General features: G+C 38.3%; 1 protein-coding gene and 1 long non-coding RNA gene across 2 annotated transcripts in view; one reads left to right on the forward strand and one right to left on the reverse strand.

Moving 5' to 3' along the window:
- The first annotated feature begins 14,122 nt into the window (after positions 1-14,122).
- On the forward strand, positions 14,123-17,038 carry LOC137969833 (uncharacterized). The gene is made up of 3 exons (XR_011116731.1): positions 14,123-14,246; positions 16,221-16,401; positions 16,895-17,038. It is a non-coding gene; the product is annotated as an uncharacterized lncRNA (long non-coding RNA).
- A 243-nt stretch (positions 17,039-17,281) lies between these two features.
- The window catches only part of LOC137971671 (uncharacterized), a 5,714-nt gene continuing 495 nt past the window's right edge, over positions 17,282-22,500 (reverse strand). The window contains exons 1-2 of the mRNA XM_068818456.1: positions 22,112-22,500; positions 17,282-17,363 (exon numbers count right to left, since the gene is read on the reverse strand). The exon at positions 22,112-22,500 is cut by the window's right edge and continues 495 nt beyond it. Of these exons, the coding sequence (XP_068674557.1) occupies positions 17,282-17,363; positions 22,112-22,500 (471 nt within the window). The remainder of the gene's footprint in view (positions 17,364-22,111) is intronic.

A 22,500-nucleotide genomic window follows, 5' to 3' on the forward strand; every position in this document is an offset into this window, starting at 1 on the left:
AAAAAAGGTGAACATAAGAGCGAGCCCTTCGTCCGCGTAGTTGGTCCTTGGTCCGCGAATCATGTCAGCAGCCAAAAAAAAAACCTGTGCATCCCGATAATTTCTGTATCACATGAAAATTTATTTCTTTTTTATTATCCTTGATATATCTCAGCTACAGCGGTATTCGATGTCGTTGTGAGTATAGAATCTGCTTTTATTTTGAGTGTACCGTCCCCCAACACAAGCTCCATTTCATGATAAGGCCGTGTAGGTATTATAGACATACAAAAAAAGGTAACCCGTTATTAAACATTCAGAAACAAGATTTTGAAAATATTCAGTTAAGGGAAACACCTTTTCCATTTATCGAAGGTTTTCTTTATCTGCTTTGTGAGATGCTCTCCGGGGTCATAAGTAGTATAAGTCGCGGACCAAGGAACCCTATGCGAATATTGTTGATATTTTCCAAGAGTCTTTAAAACAAAAGTTTAAAACTCTGCAGCAAATTAGTCCCCAACTGCAGAAATTAGTTCATCTGTAAATCTGGTCAACATTGCGTTTTATATTTACACAAGCCAAGTGAACATGTCGTTTTATGTTACGGAGTCGTAAAAGTAGAGACATTCTATAATGACAAATTAACACACCTGTCAACAAACATGAATTCCGCACAATCACCAATAGCAGGAAAGCCGAAATTTCGTCAAGTGAAAGAATAATAATCAGGAAATAATTGGACAGATTTCTTTTTCGTGGTACTTTAGTTAACGAGGAAATATAACAGGGAGAGGACAAAACGTGAGCCCTAATCCAAGGGGTACCCTATGGAGTACCCTAAAAATGCTATTTCGAATGAGTACCGTTGATCAACGTGTAAGCAGCATCTCAAATAGTGCTTACTTAAGCCTTAACACCTATTTTAAACAGCATTGTTCAACAGTATTTAATTCTAAGCACCCATTTTAACAAGTTTAGCTTACATGAAGTAATCGGCCATCACAACACTAATCGAAAGCTAACCTTTTCCAAATGGGTGCTTAGACTTAAATAGGGTACTCCATAGGGTACTCCATGGATTAGGGCTCCGTGCTTTATCCTCTCTCAGTATAACATCGTGTTTGGATAAGTCGCGGACCAAGGACACCATAGTGTACCCTTCTACATTTAGTGTCAATGCTTGATAAGAGAAAGAAACACAAGGCCCACCCTTCAACCGACACACTTTTCGACCGTTTGCTTTGGTTATGGAAATTCACATTGCTTATCACAGTGATTTGATTGCGTGAATTTCGGCTTTGGTCGGACATATATGCATATTGTTCCACGGCACGCAATGTCTGTCGGTTGAAGGTGGGCATTTAAAGGGCCTGTGTCACGACATTGCAGGTTTCCAATTTCTTTAGTGTTAACAATTACTCACTTCAACTTGCTATGGAACTTTTGCTTGTGCTGTTTTGTTCGAATCTTCCCTCAATGTTTTAAGTTGTTTGATTTTTGTTTTTCTTCCAGTCACTGAATTTCGTGACACACCCCCCTTGTAGCTTAGTCTGAGCTTATCTCAAACAATATATGTAAGAAATGCACTTTTTTGTTAATTCTTTTTGTTTTTTCTGCGATTTTTTGATGTTCTTGTGTCTTTCCTCTTTCTTTTTCTTTTCTGTTCTGCACTGGTCCTCGCGTTCTCACCCTTGTCGCTTTCATCATCATCATCGTTTCCTTCTACCTCTCTGTGTGCCTTTTGTTCTCCTGTTTTTTGTTTATAAAAGATATTGGAATACGGTACATTGTTATTTTCATCTCCATTAACTTTTCAAAGGTCTAATTAAACATTATCGCCCAGATGGGGTCCAGTTGGAGTTTGGATATTTTGAAATGGTTGATTACTAACATTGAGGATGACCTCAAAAGAGATCAACGATAAAGTTCATCTGGTATTTTCAGTTCTTTATAAAACAATGGTACTGCAACAGGATCACATTGGGTATCCCAGTGATTATACTTAAACTATATACAAAGGACTGACACTTTAGGACATACATGTCGAAAAAAAAAATACACGCTTACATCTAGGGGAAGTTTCTATAAATGAAGGAAAATTATCACCATCAAAAATATTAAGAAGTCTGTGCGAGCTTAGACATGTTCTTACCTTCCAATGTTTCAGAGAGTTCTTCATCTCGGTTACATTGAAAGTTTCCCTTGAATGACACCTGCAACGAAACATAGGTGGAGGGAAGTATGCTACTCATAGGGCCATCAAGACTTAATAAGTAGCATACTTCCCTCAAAAGATATGAGGAATATGTAGCCTAGTTGGTTTAAAAAAGTATTTAAAAAAATTACTTTTACTGTGTGATGCAAAACCACTTCTCAAGGAAACTTTTTATGTTTTATGTATTTGTTGTTACAATAATTATATGAAACTTTGATCACTGAACATATGGAGGGATTGCCACGGTTGTGGCATAGCATTTCATACAGAATGGCAATTCATTTTCGACTGTTTTTTGAACACTCTCATCAATTATTGACTTGCTTGTTGTGAAGCAATTTAAATGATTTCTATGAAGAGTTAGTCATTCAGCATTACACTCACTTCGTAAGAACCTGGTCACAAAGGCCCTGGCTCACGAAGAGCCTGGTTCAATTAGGAAACAAGTCATCGAAAAGGTTACATTCCTAAGAACCTGGTCACAAAGTCCCTGGCTCACGAAGAGCCTGGTCACAGAGGTCCTGGTTCAATTAGGAAACAAGTCATCGAAAAGGTTACATTCCTAAGAACCTGGTCACAAAGGTCCCGGCTCACGAAGAGTATGGTCACAGAGGCCCTGGCTCAAGTAGGATCCAAATCATCAAAAAGGTTACATTCCTAAGAACCTGGTCACAAAGGTCCTGGCTCACGAAGAGCCTGGACACAAAGGCCCTGGCTCAATTAGGAATAGAGTCATTGCAAGGTTACTTTCCTAAGAACCTGGTCACAAAGGTCCCGGCTCACGCAGAGCCTGGTCACAGAGGCCCTGGCTCAATTAGGAACTGAGTCATCAAAAAAGTTACATTCCGAAGAACCTGGTCACAAAGGTCCTGGCTCTTGCAGAGCCTGGTCACAGAGGCCCTGGCTCAATTAGGAACCGAGTCATCAAAAAGGTTACATTCCTAAGAACCTGGTCACAAAGGTCCAGGCCCACAAAGAGCCTGGTCGCAGAGGCCCTGGTTCAATTAGGAACTGAGTTATCAAAAAGGTTACATTCCTTTGAACCTATGCATCTCTCTATTTACATTGAGCCATATTCTGTATTTACCTAACCCTAACCCTGTACAGAACCAGTGTGGAGATATTCTGTAATTCATTAATAATATTTATATTACTAACATAATGTCAAAGTGGTAATATGATCAAATTTTTACACTTGTTGAGTGTATCGCATAGAATTTCATGAAAGAAGAAAAACACCATTTACTGTTTGCAAATATCTTCATTAGTTCTGGAGATATTTAATTTTGAAATGCAAATGAGATGACTGATGACGTTATACATCCAACTACTTTGCAGCGCAGACCATTGGGACTTGGTAGTCTAATATTTCTACAGGAAACACACCTATGGCTATAAAAAATTATGTTCCCAATGGCAACTCACTCTTTTTCAGTCCCCACCCACTTGATTTTCAATATGTTAGTTATTTTCAGCTTGAGAAATGTTAAACAAGGCCACAAACTCGAGCTAACATATTTATATGCTTGCTGGAAGCAAATATCAAAATGGAACACCAAAGGTGGCCAGAAAAGCTTTTAATATGGAGGAGGTCTGGAACCCAGTATGATTCCATGGTAACAAAACTGTTAAGCTCATATTGTGGAGAAAATTTAGTGCAATCTTATTGGTTAAATCCAACATTTCTGATACAAATTGGCTGAGATAGACTACTTGACTACTTGTTTATGTTTCAAAATGGCTTACATAGGTAAGATGCGATTTTCATCGTAATGCCACTTCAATATTCAGTACATTTCAACCTTTTCCTCTTTGGCTCTTGTTGCAGCAGATAACTTTTGGGGAAATTTTGAAAACGACAGCACGTGACTAAGATTTTAAACAGAGACACCCTTGAAGCTGACTTGTAACTTTTCTTAGATTGTTACTGAACACCTACTGTTGTTTGTAGCAAATGACTCATTTCCTCAGTACTCTAAAGTAAAAAAAAAAAACCATCACCATCAGGTATCATTATAGTTGTAATTGTAACTCAGAGTGATTAAAGCAAAGAATTTGATAAATTTAGTTACACTGTATACTGGAAAACAATCATCATAATTATATGATGTAGTTGGCTTAGTTTGTTGAAAAATGGGCCTCCATGCAGGACTCCATCCACACCAACACTGGGGGTCTCTCAGTACATGAGAAGAAAGTGCTGCCTTTGTGATGATATCCAATCTTCTCCCATAAGTACTTTTAAGCCAATTGCCAGATTGGTGACGTCATCAGTGGTTCAGCTTGATGATGGATCACAAAAACAAAAAACAATGTATAGCTGAAATTGTAACAGCGAAGATTAATCAAATTTGGCATGAGTAATAACCCTTGAGAAAGGTGCAAAATGCTGCAGAGTATCACGTAGCCATGGCAACACTTTTGGTTCCAGTCCCTTTCGGTGACTATCTTAGTGCCACTTACTCTTTCTGCTAAGTCCTGGACTTCATCCTGTTCCAGTGAATCAGAGTGCCTCACCACTTCCTTACCTCTCTGTAATGTGAAGTGGAGAGGCACATCATCCTGAGAACCAGCCCAGTCATAGACTTCCTGTTTTTTAATGAATAAAAAAATAAGAACTATTTTAAAAATGATAATTAACATATGTCGATGATTTCATTAAGTGTACGTTTCTATTTTGTATAACAATAATAACAATAATAATAATACTTTTCAATGTAGCCAGAAATAATAATAACAGTGGTACGCACACCAAAGAGAGAATAGAACAGAGATTAGAACATGTAAGAAAGCAAAGTGTCATCACCATGGCGGTTGCCACCATTCCCAAGTTATTATCATTGTGTACAGTAGTTATACATGTTTACCTGAAAAAAGGCCTTTTTTGAAAAAAAGCCTTGCCATCTTTTTTCCGCCATTAAAACGGATAACAATTTTAATAGCATTTTGCAAACAGTCATCTGGTTCGGGACAAACTCTGCTTTTGCGGAAGCCCTTAATCTGTTACAAAGCAAAAACATTACCTTTTTAAAAGACAGAAGAAGCCGTCATGTATTAAAATAGTATACTTTACATTATAAATAAAATTTGAGTTTATGAACAAAGAAAGGTAAGCACATCAGCTAGACAAAGTCATAAACAATAAGTAATAAGCTGAATATTTATGTTATGGAAGCAGTTAGGGTATAATATTGTTGCCCTACCAAAGATTTCAGTTCTCCTTTACCACTGTTGCTGGTGATGGTGGAGGTGCATTTGGCAGTGCTGGCTGTGCTGCTGCTGGCTGTTGTCCAGAAGGGTGTGTGCTTACTGCTACTGCTGCTAGTGGTGCTGCAAGTTTCGCGTGCTGCTGTCAATGCAACCTTCAAAGTAGTTATCAGACATTAGCAAGATTTTTTAATGTTTTGAAATACATTTAACTAATGCGGCAACAAACTTCTTGAGTTTTTTCTGGAGTAATAATGATAACGGTAATGATAATAATGATAATAATAAGAAGAAGAAGAAGAAGAAGAATAACCATATCATTATCATTAATTTTGCATACCTGGAATTGCAAATCTTGTTCATTGCGAACCTGCCTCCATTCTTCTAACCTTTTCCTATCATAAAAGAAAACTATTAGTCTAGTAAGTTGTAAGTTCTTTACTTTGTATATCTTCCAGCAACTTTTTTTTTTATGACTCAAAACAGATTATTTATTATTCTCCTACCGTTCGTCTTTTCCAGCATTGCTCAAGTCTTGTGCCATTGTAAAGGACTCAACAAATCGTTCCTCTTGTAAGTCGGCCTCTGAAATTTCATGTGTAATTGACACAGATTCAGTTGCTACAGTTACATTCAACAGTCTAGAGTAATCATAGAAGGGCTGAAAAAGTCTGTCACCTTCTGAGGTCAAAGTTTTGATTCTCTGTAAATTTCCTTCACTTGACGAGATTCAATAGCCCTCAATATGAAATCAGTTACTAACCATTAAATATTTCCATGCATTGTGGCATATTCCGGCTGTGGCACGGTGCCAGCACAAGCACGGTAGATTGAGCAATTTTCAAGCCGTATTTCAGTTTTGCTGAAATTTGAAAATCAAATGAGACAAGATTTAACCTTTTTAATTACCTGAAACATTTTAATTAAAGTGTACTTCTTTCTCTGTCTGTTTTCACAGAACAATAACAAACTGAACCTGGAGGTGCAATGTGTACCTTTGTCTGATTCTGCACCCTTGTGTTCTGCTATCCACAAGTAACAGTTCTCTGAAACCTTGTTCAGCAGACTGAAAGCACATAAAACAAAGTTAAGATAAATTAAAGATAGATTTAATGCTACATTAGTGTGTGACGTGTTCACACTTACGCATTAATTTCAACACCTCACCCTTACAGGGGTTACAGCAACTTGCCTAACCATGGCCACCCAACGAACTTTCACATTTGACAATTAGGTGTAAATAGGTCAATTCAACAGCCCATGCAACGGTGCTTAACTTACAACTGTGTGAACTTTGCAAGGAGGCATTAACTGTCAGTCAGATTCACACATCCTGAATGGCAGACCATTTTTTAAAAAACTTTGTTAGGTGGCCACAGCAAGGTGCGTTGCACTGTAATAATATTTGTAACCCATGTTCCTTATTGTTAGAAACTAAAAGATGTGCATAAGCCACTTTGATGAGCTTGTTGTTTTTAATTTACAAGTATTGTGTTTTGTGGGTTTTAGTCTTTTCTTTGTATGTGTCTAGTTAAATTTTTGTCTCCTGAATATTTAAGCTAAATAAGTCACTTAATCACCCACATTTTATGAAATAGCAACACAATAAAAGGAATCAGTAATTCCCACCTAACCAATTTTCTCTTGCTGGGAATAGGGCAGTCAAAGGACAAGAGCACAGCCACCATAATCATCATATCATCTGTACCCTGCCAAGTGAACTAAAAAGAAAAGAGGAAAGCCAAAGAAGACACATGCTCTGTTACAGTATCAACTTAAGATCTCAAAATGCTATTAAGCATTCAGTGATTTGCAACTTACCTCTTCAAATGTATTTGTTAGGAATGGAAGAGTTGCATTTTCGCCTCCCTCTTCCAAGGCTTCAATGCACTTTAGGACTTCAGTTGTCCTACTCAAAACATTCTCACCTGCACAAAGGTGATGTGTAAAAAAGAAGGCAGATTAGCAGTAAATTGAATGCAATTTGTTGACTTTTGGTTGGTAAAAGCCACAAATTACTGGTATCACTGAGCATACCTGTGACAACTCCTGCCGTAGGAAAATCGTCGTTAACATATCTGTCTGAAATGTCAAGGTAAATGTGTTCAGTAAAGAACCTATACTTTCTTTTGGTCCATGCATCTGGAACATACACCTGTTACTATTCCATGATAACAGATAATAGGGAAGATAATTGATGGCTGACTATGTTTGTTCATTTCATTTTTTTTTCTGTTTTGGTTGCTGCTTAAAGGACACCATTATCAACCCATTGACACCTGGAAAAGACTTGATTTATTTTCATCTGTCCATATCCTAGGGTGTTTGAGGTGTCAATAGGTTAACATCTTACATTTCACTTTAAGAACACAACTGACTTTAAATTGAATGCACTTACAAAGACTTCGTTCTTGAGCTTTACCCCTAAGTGCTACACAAAAGAAGATATGTGGCAAGTTAAGGAAGTGCAACAAGAACAAAGTTTAAAAGCTTAGACATAACCTGTTTAGCTCACAAACAATTATTTTTATTTTCTACATATCGATCACTCATCACTATTTTGCATGTATTTCTTTGGGTTTGGACAGTGCTATTGCTTTTTGAACGGTAATGTTGCAAGTTAATATTAGTTAGTACCAAAACCCAATCTAACTTTCAAATAGAATATTGGATCAATAAGCCTTTTTCTTAAGCCTGGTTTTCACAAGCGACGCAAGCACAAGCACAGGTGCAAGCATAAGTAGGTTATGCTAGGAGAAAACTAAAGTCAACATAAACATAACTTTTCATCAAAGCCAGCCATGGCCTCCACCATTTTTTCTTAATGCTTAGAAGCTGCAGCGAATCTAGAACTAGTGCTTTTAAGATAAACTTACTACTTACAATCAGTGTCGTCATCCCCTGAGTCAGATGATATTGATAAAGTTCTGCTGGTATACATATGTTGATCCGGCTGTGGCAAAAGAGGCAAACCAACCTTTGAGTAAAACCTAAGAATGTTGGGCTAAAGTAGTTCAAGTTTAAGGAGAGAGTCTTGACCTTTCAACAAATTATTGCAATATTAGTTTTGCCAACTCACCATCTTGACTTAAGTCTGAATCTGAGATCTCATCTGTGGATATGAAACTTCATTTGATTAATGTTTATTACAGGGGAGAGACTGACATGCATGACAAATTCACACATACAACATAAAGAACAGTAATAACACACATACAAAATAAGCAATAAAGATTACACTAATGCATACCAAATGTCACACCACCAGCACTTGCCATGGCTGTTAGATATTGTCGTGTGGAAGCTGAAACAAAAGTTGTTTTCACATTCTAATCACTTTGACAAATAAAAGGGTGCTATTCTGATATAAAGAAATTTGAAGTCAGGATATTTTGTTGCTCTTGTTGTCTAGTGTCTTCAACAGGCGTGACCATAGTTGTCATAGAAGTCCTTTTCAATGCTACCCATGTGTGTCAATACAAAAGGGTGCACTTAGTAATAATATACTGAAGTTTAGTCAGGTGAGAAACAGTGGAGAAAGTAAAGTCTACAAGTTAGAAAATAATAATTAACTTGGGGGGGGGGGAGGGGGGACAGCACCTAGAGAGATAACATTATACATCTGTAATGGTCACGGTAGGTACAGCAAAAATCCCAGATAAAGCAGTGGAATCCTGGAAACAACTTTTTTGTTGGAGAATGAATAGGAACAGTACTTTTTTATAACAATAACAAAGTTAACAGCATTAATAGGAACAATGATCATCAACAACAAGTAACAGGTAGCATAAACAAAGAAGCGACCACTGAGAAGGGGGTTCTCCCCTATTGATTGGGGTTGCTGGCAAGTAAAATTTTGTTATATTTGTAAAAAACAGCACAATGGAATTCGAAGACTTTAACATATTGTAAGGAAGAAAATATCCAATGAATATCTAATTGAAAAAATTAAAATATCAAAATAAAAGTCGTTTAAATACTCCATTCTATAAGAAGTAATAGCTGAATTTACATGGAAATATTAGGGCAACTATTTGCAGTTACCTCCATTTCTTGGCAGTGAGGTTAAATCCTGGGGTGTGGCGTGGATGTGGAGGGAAGAACAACAGTGACTGGAGATGGCGAGGATGCTTGTGTGGCTGGTGGTACAGATAGGGATGCTGATGTGGATGAGGGTGATGATATGGATGAGTGTGTGGCAAGGGGTATAGAGGAAGATGTAGATGTGGATGACTGTGTACCTTGGGGTGTGGATGATGGTGTACCTGGGGGTGCAAACGAGGATGTAGATGAAGTTGTTCCTGTTGAAGTGACAGCTACATGAATAAAGGATGAGAAGAAAAATAGTAAAAAAGCCCAATACCTACTGATGTTACATGCAAAATTAATGCAAATAAAGTGTCACCACATTAAACATGCACAATATCCCTCCTTATGAGACTGACAACACTGACCGACTGATATCTTTCCAAGCAGGGTTTTGTGGAGGACACAGGTCACTCATTACAAAACCCTTAATAATGCTAACTTTAGGCCTTGTTAAGCCTAAAAATGATGTTTAGGCTTAATGTTAGCTAATTTGAAAGCTTGGGTTGCTTTAGTATAGTTGAAACAAGGACCTGTAACGAGTGACCTGTAACCTGCAAAAAAGCCTGCCGTCAATTTTCTTTATTGGAGTGTACCCTAGATTATTTCGCTCAGACCCAATGAATATTTTTTTCAAATAGTTAAAACTGAAAACAGTAGCCACTTTAGGAGATTGCTTCAGTACAGTACAGTACAGTACAGTACAGCACCAAAACATATTATGCAATCCTCAACCAAGAATACTGTATTTACTAAAACATGGATTGACCTACAATGAGCTACAATATAGCTCTAAAATAACCTACAATGAGATACAATGATCTACAATGGCCAACTGAAATGACTTACAAGCAAAGAGAAATACAAAAGGGGATTGAGTTGAAGAGTTTGGTATGCGGAAAACATCCATTGTGCATTGTCACAAGTTATTAGCTAATTTAAGCTTATAATGTACCTCTAGGCAAGTCATTGTATCTCCTTGTAGATCACTGTAGATCAATGTTGGTCATTGTAGCTCATTGCAGCACCTTGTACATGTAGGGCATTACTTGTTCTAGTAGCTACGCCAAGAATATATGTTCTCCATACCTCTCTAATAACCAGCAAATCATACTTTTAAGTCTGTTTTAATAAAAGCTAATGCATACCTGGGTTCGGTATGAAAAGGAAGATCTTTTTTTTCCTGGAGCCCCCAAAAAGGTCCATTATGTAGGCACCACTTTGAAGCCCAGTGGCAACATTCTTCATGGCATGCCCTCTCTCATAGGATGCAATGAATTCTAGCCTGGCAGTTTAAAATGTTGAGAACACAGTCAATTCACTAATCCCAACCAGTCTTGTGTAAAGTGGTGATTACTCAAATTGGCACTGAATATATATAGGGTGTCTTGAAAACAAAGACCCTTAAGACCCTACACTGTAACACTTGAAAACGAAGAAATTAACCCAAAACCCTCAGTTTGGGTAACCCTAGCCCCAAAGTTGGTTTTTAGGCCTAGGGTTCTAGCCACAATTCTTCCCGTGAATTTTCTGTAACAATTACAGACAAATGTATTGAAAAAGTGGAAAACGCTACCTCGCAGCTTTTTCACGAAGGCTAGTCCGTAAAAATCGGTCTGTATAATCCTTCACCCTTTACCTAGTTTTAGAACTAGCGTTTAACGAACATTATTTGACATCGGATCCCCATATAAACACTATAAATTCTTTACGCTTTGCCTACCCGTCAAAATGGCGGTAAAAACCTTGATAAGGCCTATTCGGAAATGGATACATTTATACATTGCATTGGTAAAGAATTTATTCCTCACATTCCCAAATAAAACCATTTTGGAGAAATATTTAAAAGTCATAAATTAAATCACATGTACGCCTCAAATTCTATAAAATAGTGTCATTCTCTAATGGGTTATTTGCAGAGATTCAATTCTCTTCGTAATTTGTCTAGTATCGTAACAATAGAAGACGAAGTTAAAAAATCCAAAACCAGAAATACGGACAAATATATGGAAAAATTGAAAACGCTTCCGGGCATCTTCTGTGAAAGGGTAGTTCCTAAAAATTTATTTAGTCTGTATAATCTTTTTCCCTGTACCTTTAGTTATCAATTCATAAATTTTTCACAACTAACGTTTAACGAAAATTATTTGTAAACACTAAAAATTCTTTCCGCTTTGCCTCCCCATCAAAATGGCGGAGTGGAGCTACAGTAGATGTCACTCATTATTTTGTCCGCAAGATTTTGTGAACAATTTTATGCTAGTCCGCTGACCAGTACATGGGGCTCGCGCAGCTTGCCTATCTACAGTAACCGTTGGAAAATCATGTTTTGATTAAGAAACAAAGTACATGTACACCATTCAAAAGCTTTGTGTTTATACTTTGTTATTGATATATGAGGATGTAACCTAGCGGCTGTCGATTAATTCGGAACAAACGAAAAATGAATGAAGTGAATTAAATTTCAAAGACGTGTGATAGACAGGAAGACCACACTTCGCTACGCATCGTGGATTTTGGGAATTATCTGTGTCGAGTTTTCCACAAAATAATCGATATTTCAAAGAAATCGTGCTTTGTTGGAACATGAATTATTTCATTTCCGGCGAAATTTTCGTATGTAGCCCACGTGTTCAAGATAAACCCGATTGGGAATGGGGATAGCATCCAGGGCTCGGAATAAAAGCCAGTCAACGGACAATGTCTGGACTGATTTGGGAGTTGACCGGGCAACCTTTTTTCTTGCCGGTCATGTTGACCGATCGCAATTGATCGTTTTGAAAATGAAATTAAATTAAAAATTCTATGCTGTTCAGTTGTTTCAGTTGTAGCAAGTCGCTGTGTATTGTCATTTGCGGAACTTTGATCTGAAAATCCTGAGTGAAATGCTACAAGAACCATTGTTGACAATGAGTGCTTTTAAGTGCTATAAGCTCTAGGCAACAACTATTTTGGAAAATATGTAACGCCAGCTCTGGTTCATGGGCCCCTGTATTAAGAGTTATTTAGTTTATATAATTTGACAGGACAGAAGCGGTACGTGACCGAGCTAAAATGAATTTGGCCGGTCATCGTGTCATGCCCGGGGACTGTCTGGAAATCATTTCGAGCTCCGGGATCATTACCATTTAGATTGGGATTGTCTGAACCGCCGCTGAAAACTTTTCCTACTGTTTTCTTTCTCTGTCTCAGAGTAAGCCAAGGGAAGTGACCTTTTTGTTTCATTTTTTCTAATAGAGTGAGGTAACTTTTACAGAATGCCTTTTGTGCGAGCGACGTTACCGATTTCAATTTATTTTTCAAGCTATCTTAATACATCGAAAACTGGTAACATACATGAAACTCACCCAGTAAGGTCTTTTCCTGCCAGAGATGGAAAGACTTGGACAAGGATGTCACCCATCTGAGAGGCGGTGGTATTTTTGGTGAAGGAGATGTCCATAACCTGCCTGGCATTTGTTAGCCTACTCATTTCGGCGTTGTTCAGGACCGCTCTTCGTCTTTTGTCCAAAAAAACCACAGTCCTTTGGAACGCACGATTACTAAAACTCATTTTGCCTGCTAGACTACAAACACAACACAGCTTTTATCTCTCAACCCTTTTGTTAAGACGAATGCATTGCATCTAATCAAATTTCCACGTGTGCAGTCAATTGTTTCAAGCGCACCCAACTGACGTAAAAACTGATGCCATCAATATCACTTACACGATATGTAACAATTCTGAATAGCGACGTTTATTTTAGCTGAATCATTGACCAGTCCTCCAGTGCAGGCGAATTTTTTCCTGAGGTTTTCCTTCTTTTTTTTGTTTTTTGTTGTTTTTTTGTTTTGTTTTTTTGTACTCTTTCATTTTTGAAAGTAAAAATAAAAATCACAAAACGACTTGAGTAGTTCTGTTGATCAGCTTTCAATGGATATCCCGCTGGCTTTACACAGGGAACAATAGATTGATTCATGGGAGCACGTAAGTTTGACATGATGAAACACATGCATCTCTACTGAAGTCCGAGTTTCATGTTATATCACCTTCTTTGCCTGCTTCTCTGTAAGTTATCCCCCTGGTTTTCGCGTCTTCATTGTATTCCACGATGTTTCATTTTAAGTTTTCGTCATCTCCGGATCCGTTACTGAACTGCTGTATCTACGTACAAATGGTTATGTGTGCAGAAGAAGGAAGTATAGAGGAATTTTCATATCATCTACTCCCTTTCACCGTCTTTTTACCACCTATTTGGATGTTGGGTAGATTTTAACTTTTTTAATATTGAATATTTCCTTTATTTGAAAGCTTATCAACCATGGTTAAGCCCGTAACTCTGGCATGTGGGCACTCCGGTTGTCAGAACTGCCTGACAATGCTGCTAAGCACAGAATCGTCTCCGAAATGCCCACTCTGCAAAAAGAGGTTAAATGATTCCACCACGCTTTATGTCAACGTTCCCCTCGATGACATCACAGCCAAGCTGGATATTCAGTGCACCAACAGTGGCTGCCAGTGGCAAGGGAAGCTTGACAACCACATTGAACATGCAAGCACGTGTGGGAAAATGCCCATTAAATGCCGAAACAGAGGGTGTAGCAAGGTTATGACAAGGGAGGAAATGGCGATACAGATTTCTCAATGCGAGAAACAGGACATCCCCTGCCGAGACTGCGGGAAAAGCGCGACAAGGGACTCTTTGAAAGAGCATATTGATTCGCTGTGCTCGCACAAAAGAATCCCTTGTCCACTTAGCTGCGGAGCAAACTTGCCACGGTATGATATCCTCAATGTAATTTATCTTGTGTTTCATTTTGTATTAAGTGTTGCTTTGGTGACAATGTCCCTGGGAAAAAAGCGGCCCTTCGGCTCAGTGGTTTGTTCAGTTTGTTCTAAAGGACTTGTGGTACCAAAAAAAAAAGGAAAAAAAAATTAACGGAGTCCGTACACAGGATTTGAAACCGGAGCACGAAAGTTAAAATACTTATTTGTTATCGACTAATCCTAACCACTAAAGACCTACTGACCAACAAGTTTGCCATTTGGAATAAAAGATTATTGACTTGTACAGTCAAAACAGCTGACTAGCGGATTAAGGAGTTCATTATTGCAAATTTGTTTTAAGTACCCATTTCAATAAACTTTTCGTCGGATGAAAATCAAGCGTCAGTTCAAATCTTACCCTGGTTTCCAGAGTTTATTTTCTCGCTTTGATAAGAGCGACAAAAGAGCGAGTCACGAAGTGAGTCTCGCTCTTTTCATAGCGAGAAAATAACCTCTGCAATCCGGGGTGTTCAAAACTCCTATTTTGAATGGAATATTGCTGGTTTCCGGTGCCAGGCCGGCTTGGGGGAGGGGGGAGGAATTTCACAGGTCTACTGATTTGCATAATACGCCAAACAAAGGTCATTTCACTCTAGCAACATTTACCTTTCTGTAATCTTACCAGTATCCTCAACCTTGAGATATTTTTTCAAATTCCAAAGATTGGACAGAGATATTGAAAAGAAAGACAAATCACACTTGTTTATAGCGATCTTGGCAGATTCTGCAACTTGGTACACCTGCCAAATTCTCAAGCCGGGCTGGCAACGGAAGCCAGCAATATTTCAATCAAAATTCGAGTTTTGAATTGTGGCTTGATTTGAATTTTGCATCATTCATCCGACGACCAGATTATTGACTCGAATCCTGAAGTCAAATTTACAATAATAACATCTTTAATTGGCTCCTCAGGGGAACGCTTGAGCTGTTTAGACTGTAGAAACAACATCACAGTTAGTGATGTGGTAGTAGAGTGGTTATTAAGTGAAGGGGCTATTAATCAAACGTTCTCAAGTTCGAGTCCTGCGAGTCCAGACATTTTGGTTCTGCTTTGATCCCCATCAGGCTTTCAGTATCCAAGACGAACATAATAATGATGAACTTTGTTAAAGTCTGATGTCTTAGAACTCAGGCACAGTGCCTTACCCATCCCATGCTTTCCTACAGGTAGGCCTTGCGGATTGTGCACCTAAAAGTGGCATATTATGCTATTAACAGTGCTCGAATTTTTGCCAAGTTATGCCAAAATTATGCCAGAATTCCCAAATTATGCTACTGATTTCCGGAATAATGCTCACCAAATGACGTAGATTCGACACATGTAGGTGCGCAATAACGACACCAAATGTTGGAATCGTATGGCAGTGGTGCTAGCTTTCACGATCCCCACCTGAAGCCGGATTGGAAACCAGAGTACCAGAGTCCTCCAAATGGTTAACTGCGCACACAGAATTCGCCAAAAAAGGCCTAGTAACTAAGCATGTCAGAACAAAGTCAATACTGTTAGTAGCGCAGCTAAAACACTCATTGCAAGAACATACTACCTAAATTTAATTTATTTCTGTAGAAAATACACCATAGTTACTAAACTGTATGAACCTATGCTCCAGAACGTGCTAAAATTTGATAATTTTTGATTTTTCCGTTGACATTGCTCGTTTAAAAAAAGAGGCTCTTTTGTTCCAATTATGGCAAAAAATTATGCTAGCACAATCCGCCAAGGCCTACCTTCAGGCAGGCGAAGTGCTAAAAAACTTCGGGGACTGATGCACGATAACACTTCACTTGAAGCAAATTGACAATTAAGAATAATCCTTCAATTGAGGGAGGGACTTGGTTTACTGTGCACGGTTATTAAAGCATGCTTGTTTGTCTACGTCAGAGAAGACGGCTTGACTTTGACTTTGAACTTCTCTATTTTCACAGATGTCATATAACGCTTCACATGAGTGAGTGTCAGGAAAAGGCTGTGCAATGCTCAGTCAGTGCCTGTACTACGATTTTTAAAAGAAAAGATGCCCAGGAGCACATTAGGACCACTGCTTCGTCCCATGCTGTCCTTCAGGCAGGAGAAGTGCAAAAACTACGGGGACTGATGCACTTCAAGGTTCGATTCCATACTGATTAATAATTTAAGAACTATCAGGACAAGCACGACTTATAAACAGGAAACGAAATCTATTAACAAATTGAGATGATTTTAATAGGTAATCTGTTTGTGTACATACACTATTGAACGTTGCAATGTAAACTGAAAATCATATACATACATACTTAATTGACCACTCCCCATATTGGCTCAAATCAGGGCCAATGAAACGCAATAAACAAAACGACAGAACATAAGAACAATGGTTAAGAATCCCGACTGGCTGGAGACAAACCAGTTGGCTATTTACAAGTGCAACCGAGCAATTGAACCAGGGAATACCAGGAACAAATTCAACGAGTGTTCAGAACAAGTCTTGAACCCGGAAATTTAACTGCCTATCTCAAGGGAAGCGCCATCGGTTTTAGCTGAAACCGACAGACATATGTTTGCGGCATAGGTTAGCAATATTGACGAAATTAATTACAGTTGTATCTCGAATTATTTTCAGAGAGCCGAACCAACCTTGATTCTACAGGAAGAGGGTGTGTTCTCATTCTGCTGGAAGGCTAATGATTTGCGAAATCTTAGCGAATCAGTAGCGAGTATGGAATATCGGTGCCCAAATGGAAACCGTTGGAGAGGGTTATTAACTCTAAAAGGAGGCAGCCGCTTCCAACTGTCTCTACAGCTAGTGGCGTCTGTCACACCAGTGATAGTTGGAACAAGGTTAGGCAAAAGCACTAATAATTCGAACTTCGTGCATTTGTACTATATTGATGTTGTTTACGATGACGTAGCTAAAATTGTTTAAAGACCAGGGTTGCAGGAGTTGATGGGTGGCTAGCACTGGACCACTGGAGAAATTACTAATCAGTGGATAACTCAATTGGTTTTGCTAGTGGTTATCGGCTGGATAGTGATTTATTCGGTGGATAACGTTATCCACCTTTTGAACAACCGAGGCCGGAACGACATGTCTGAAGCGACAATAAAAACAGGATATAATGTTGAAACAGTCTTCCATACAAACATTTTTTACATTATTGTTGTTTTTCAATTTTCATTTTCTATTAATCAAAATATCCTATGCTTGCAGGATTGTCCTGATGCCAGAAACAGTTGCGAAGAAGATATACTCCTTCGAAGCCAGGGAATTCAAGGAAGGGCAACTGATAGGAAAAATTTCTTCTGAAGAAATTTCCTGTATTATCCCAGACGGCATAATGACCATGAAATTCGTCATGTCGTATTACATTTTAAGAGAGATCTAATATGCCACATATTGATTTGGCTAGAAAAATGTGTTTTCCACGAATTACCGACAAAATAATTTGAAATTATCTTGCAATTAAAGGATTTCCATGATGATTGTCCAGTCGCGCACTCAAAGGTGGAAATCAATCATTTGTGTACAAAAAAAACAGAAAGAAAAAAAAAAGACTTCTGACGCGCCAATTTTTGTGTTGACGTTTTGAGGGAGTCAGCTGCTCCGATTTATTATTTTTCGATTTTCTTCATTTCCTCTGCCTAGTCCTTGCATGGAACATTATCAAATGCAGACATGATTATGAGAGGATTGGTTTTAATCCCATCTAGAGTTTTTCCGGTAATAAAGGTATAAGTGCAACTATTGATTGCTTAATGTGGTGCGCTTTGAGTTTCCTTAGTCGATTGATTGAGGTTGTGAATCAATGGAAATGGATTTGTTAATGCTAAGATCTAATCGTGAATAGAAATAAATGGCGAAGTCTTTCGCACAGGTTGTTCCATTTGCAAATGGCAAAAACTTCGATTTTCGTCTTTTTGAAAATAACTAAAAACTGTCTGATAGACCTTTTTAAAATTAATGTTGACGGTTTCGTATTCATGTTGTCTACTAATAAAGAAACATTTTAAGCCTGGTCGTACTTTCCAATCATTCATTTCTCGTACCTCTAAAATTGACCCGGCATTCAGTATTCTTGGTAGTTCGCCCATTGGGGAACTCCCTTGAGGTAATCAAGGATATATAACCTCGCGTTTATAGTTGGGTCACGTGACTTACAAATAATGTAATTACCCTGCAACACACCTTGCTGCCCCAATTGATTTTCGTGAATTTCAAAATTTCAGACCGTTTTTAGAGTAGATATAACGCTTCATACCTTAGCAACTATACCCAAGCAATGATCCTGGGTCCGTCAACATACAAGAAAATTTCAAAAGGGTCACTAAGGGGGGTAGTGTATATCTCATTTCCCAGTCGCCAATTTGTACAAAATCCCAGTCTCAGTGACAACTTACAAATTAGAAATTCCAGTCTCTGCTACTGAAATGCCAGTTGTCGAATAGGGAAAATATAATTTTAGAGCATCTGGATGTTGTATGAAGCAGTTATGTTAATGGTAGGTCTCACGAGGAAACATACAATTACTACAGAACAGAGGGAATAAATTCATATCCAAGATTGGTCATCTCACACAATGGATTGGCGTGTACGTCAGAAAAATGTCGTAGCATTCCAAAACGTGTTTTAAAACGCTGCGACAACAGTAACAGGAACACTTCCAAACATCGTAGGAATATTATCAAGCATTACTTTGACTATGATGAGTGTTGATATTTGTTAGAAAACATGGAAACCTATCGCTTCAAGAAATTTTGCTTTTATAGCTATGGCGTCATCGACTGGTCCGTATGTACGTACGCATACCCGTTCATGTATGCCAATCTGACCAGTGTCACGCCAGTTTTACAGCAATCTTTGATATGTGGCATCCATGTTATGGTCAATTGACACATGTCAAATCGAGGAATCCGTTGACCAGTAGCACGCAACCGTATCGCGGGCTCAACTTCATACTACGTCAACTATAGCTCTTAACGACCTTCGCGCGAATTGCTACTGCGCATTTTTTCGTGCATCACACACGTCATGCATCGCAGAACACGAAGGTAAACACGATGCTAAAGGTGCAAACATTTTCTACAAGAAAGGAACATGAAAGCATGTGGCATTATGGGGTAGCTGTGGACCCACAGGTCTTCGGACAATCGCTTTGAGAACTTCGCAGCGATTTCCTTTCCGTAGATCACTTTCTTTCCTGAATTTGTCCATTTTAACAAACAGACTGCATACTAAGAACCCATTTCAAATAGCGCTGCTAAACAGTATTTAAGTGTAAGAACCCAATTTAAGGACGTTCGCGCCAATTGTACTGCGCATCCTTACAGCGCACCAAAATTCACATGCCACGTCATGCATCGAGCACGCAATCTAAGTACTAAAATAAACAATGATTGGGGAGATGGCCAGTGTTATAGCTTTGCTTGGATTTAACAGTCTTGGATGTTCGGTGACCCCTACTTTTCTTTTCAGAAACAGATATTATTTAAAAGTATCTTCACATTGTCCATTAATGAACAAAAAATCAATGCCAGAAGTTAAAAATTCAACATTTCTGTCCTCAGGACATGGAATCCTGCCATCTTGCGGCTACAAGGCGCATCAAACTATGATCGCTAAGTTGAAACTTGTTCTTTAAGGAACCTCAACAGTTAACTAAATTCACTTGATGGGTCCACTTAAACAAAGTTTGGTAGAGAATATTTCACTTCAACGATGTAATAGCAATATATTTGAGCTTACAGACACTGTGGCTTTATTCGCTAAAGAAGCCGGACTTTTTTTAAATTTAGGGTGTTCTTCCGGGCAAGTTCTCTCCAAAACGAAATCGGTGACCCCCCATTTTTTTTACATTTCTTACGTCACTAACTCATCGTCTTTCAAAAGTAAAAATTGCGGAAAAAAATCAATGTTAGAAAATTTTCGCGCGAACGTCCTTAAAACGGTAAGCTTTCAATAATTGAAAGCTAACCGTTTTAAAATGGGTTCTCAGACTTAAATACTGTTTATCAGCCCTATTTGAAATGGGTTTTTATGCTTAAATACTGTTTATCAGCGCTATTTGTAGCCAGTCTGAAAATGTCAGATACCGTTACCTTTCTGCGTGGCAAGTTGTAAAAAAAATCTGTACGTGAGAACGTTTTCGGCGCCAAAGTCCTTAAATAACAGTCAACGTTTTTCGTGTTCAGGTGGAAACCTGTTTAGAAAATATTTCCTTTCTGCATTTTTCGCTGGGTTTGATCCAGTTTTACATATCATAATAGCTGTGGGCCAGACTGTTGGCTAGGCAGTTACTCAGGGCAAGCATTGGAGGGATATAAACGTAGCTGAGCCGGTTTATATTTAATTTGTTCAGAGCTGCTTTGTTCTCTGTATTGCAATTTTTGGACTATTTTTTGAAGCTCCAAAAAGCTTGCATTTTTCCTTAGAGGACCTATGGCTAGAACAGAAACAAACTTGGTGAAAGAAGTTACTCCACAAATTCTTCCCTTGGGTGCCACTAATTACTGATGCGTAATTTATTAAAAAGTGGTTTAATTGGTTCTCCCTTTTCTCAGTGAGGGTCGAATTGTTAATCTCAACTGGAATTACATTACGAGTATCTGTACTCTTTTGCACATAAAGAAATAGCTTATTTGGTTTGCTCTAAAATGCGAGCGAACGAGTGCTTTTTTAATCCGTTTGCACAAATGTTTTTTGATCTGCCTAGACAGTGACAAGAAAATCCTGTGTTTATGTTATAAACACGTAATCACAATGAGTTCTCATAAAATTAGAGAGAAATGTCACAAGCTTGTGTTTTCAGATGTTTGTTTAAAGCACCTTAAGGTAATTTAATGTCGGAGCGGATCTTGTTTGAAGTTTCATTGTTCTTTTCTGGTTGCATTGCCGTATTTTGCCGATTCTTGTTCCAAGCGAAGCTGTCGTGTTTCAATGAAATACATCAAAATGTGAATGATCTCGTTTTCAGAGATAAAGTGGAATAAGGTATATCAGGAAAACTCTTGTTTGAAAATGCTTGTTTTGTTTGGTTTCTACTCTTACCGTGATTCCTATTCGCTGGCCATGAATCGCGCTGAGGGTGTGCTTGTTTTCTTTTAAAACTCATGCGATTGAACAAAATCCACTGCCAAACTGTTGAATTCCAAGGTAAAATTTCACTCGAAAAACCGATATCGATACCGGTTTTTCGCGTGAAATTTGACCGTGGAATTCACTAGTTAGGCAATGAATATTTCTATAGAACAAAATGATTTAATTAATCATGCAGTAACCGGAAACACGGACAATTCGAAAACCTGTTATTTCTACTACAGGCAATAAGAATAAAGAACCAGGGAGCACCGCCTTTAGGTTTGGCTAAATCTATACACTGTTTACATATACTTGTATTTTAGACAGAACTGCGCCGAGAAACAAGCTAATATGTTGGCCATCAAAGCTTTTTACATCTTTTTAAAGTTATTTTACAAATCTTAATCAGAAGTCTTTTAGATATAGATTTTGTAATAAAAACTAACGATAAAAAGTCACGACGTTTCGACCCCTCGGAGGTCATTTTCAAGTGAGAATAAAAGTTTTAAGAATTAGCATAAATATGTAAAAACTAGATAAAAATGCGGCGAACGCCGAAATGTGATAAAAATATGTACAAAAGTGTAAAAAGTGCTAAAAATATATGGAGTAATGAACGGTAGCTAGAGAAAACAATAGACAAAAAATAATTAATTACAAGAACTGTTCTAAACAAATAATTTGGCGCGGATAGAGTCACACTGTTTGTTTAGCGATGGTTTCAGTTCTTTTATAAAAAACATTTCAAAAACAAGACAATCAAACTTGTTCTGGCACTTTCTCAGAATTCTAAAACTCTTTGCGATGTTGTTAGGTTCCAATGCATGTTTCTCTCTCAGATGGTCGCGGATGGTTGCCCCTTTGTGCTCTTCAATGCGCTGGTGAAGGTGCCGGCAGGTATATCCGACATAACCTGCGTCGCACAGATCACACTTGAATTGGTACACAACGCACTGTTGGCTTACAAGGGGTGGCTTCTCTTCACGGACCCGGATCTCTTCTTTGATCTTTTTGCTCGTGTAGACAGGGGTAATATCCGCACTGATCTTACGGCTTAGGTCGGCAAGTTGTCTCCGTACGGCGTTCGCAGATTTTTGGTCCTTGAAGGGCAACACGACTCTGATTGGGTCCCCACGCTTCTCATCAACGTGGGT

Source organism: Montipora foliosa, chromosome 9, assembly GCF_036669935.1.
Source record: "Montipora foliosa isolate CH-2021 chromosome 9, ASM3666993v2, whole genome shotgun sequence".
Taxonomy (NCBI): Eukaryota; Metazoa; Cnidaria; class Anthozoa; order Scleractinia; family Acroporidae; genus Montipora; species Montipora foliosa.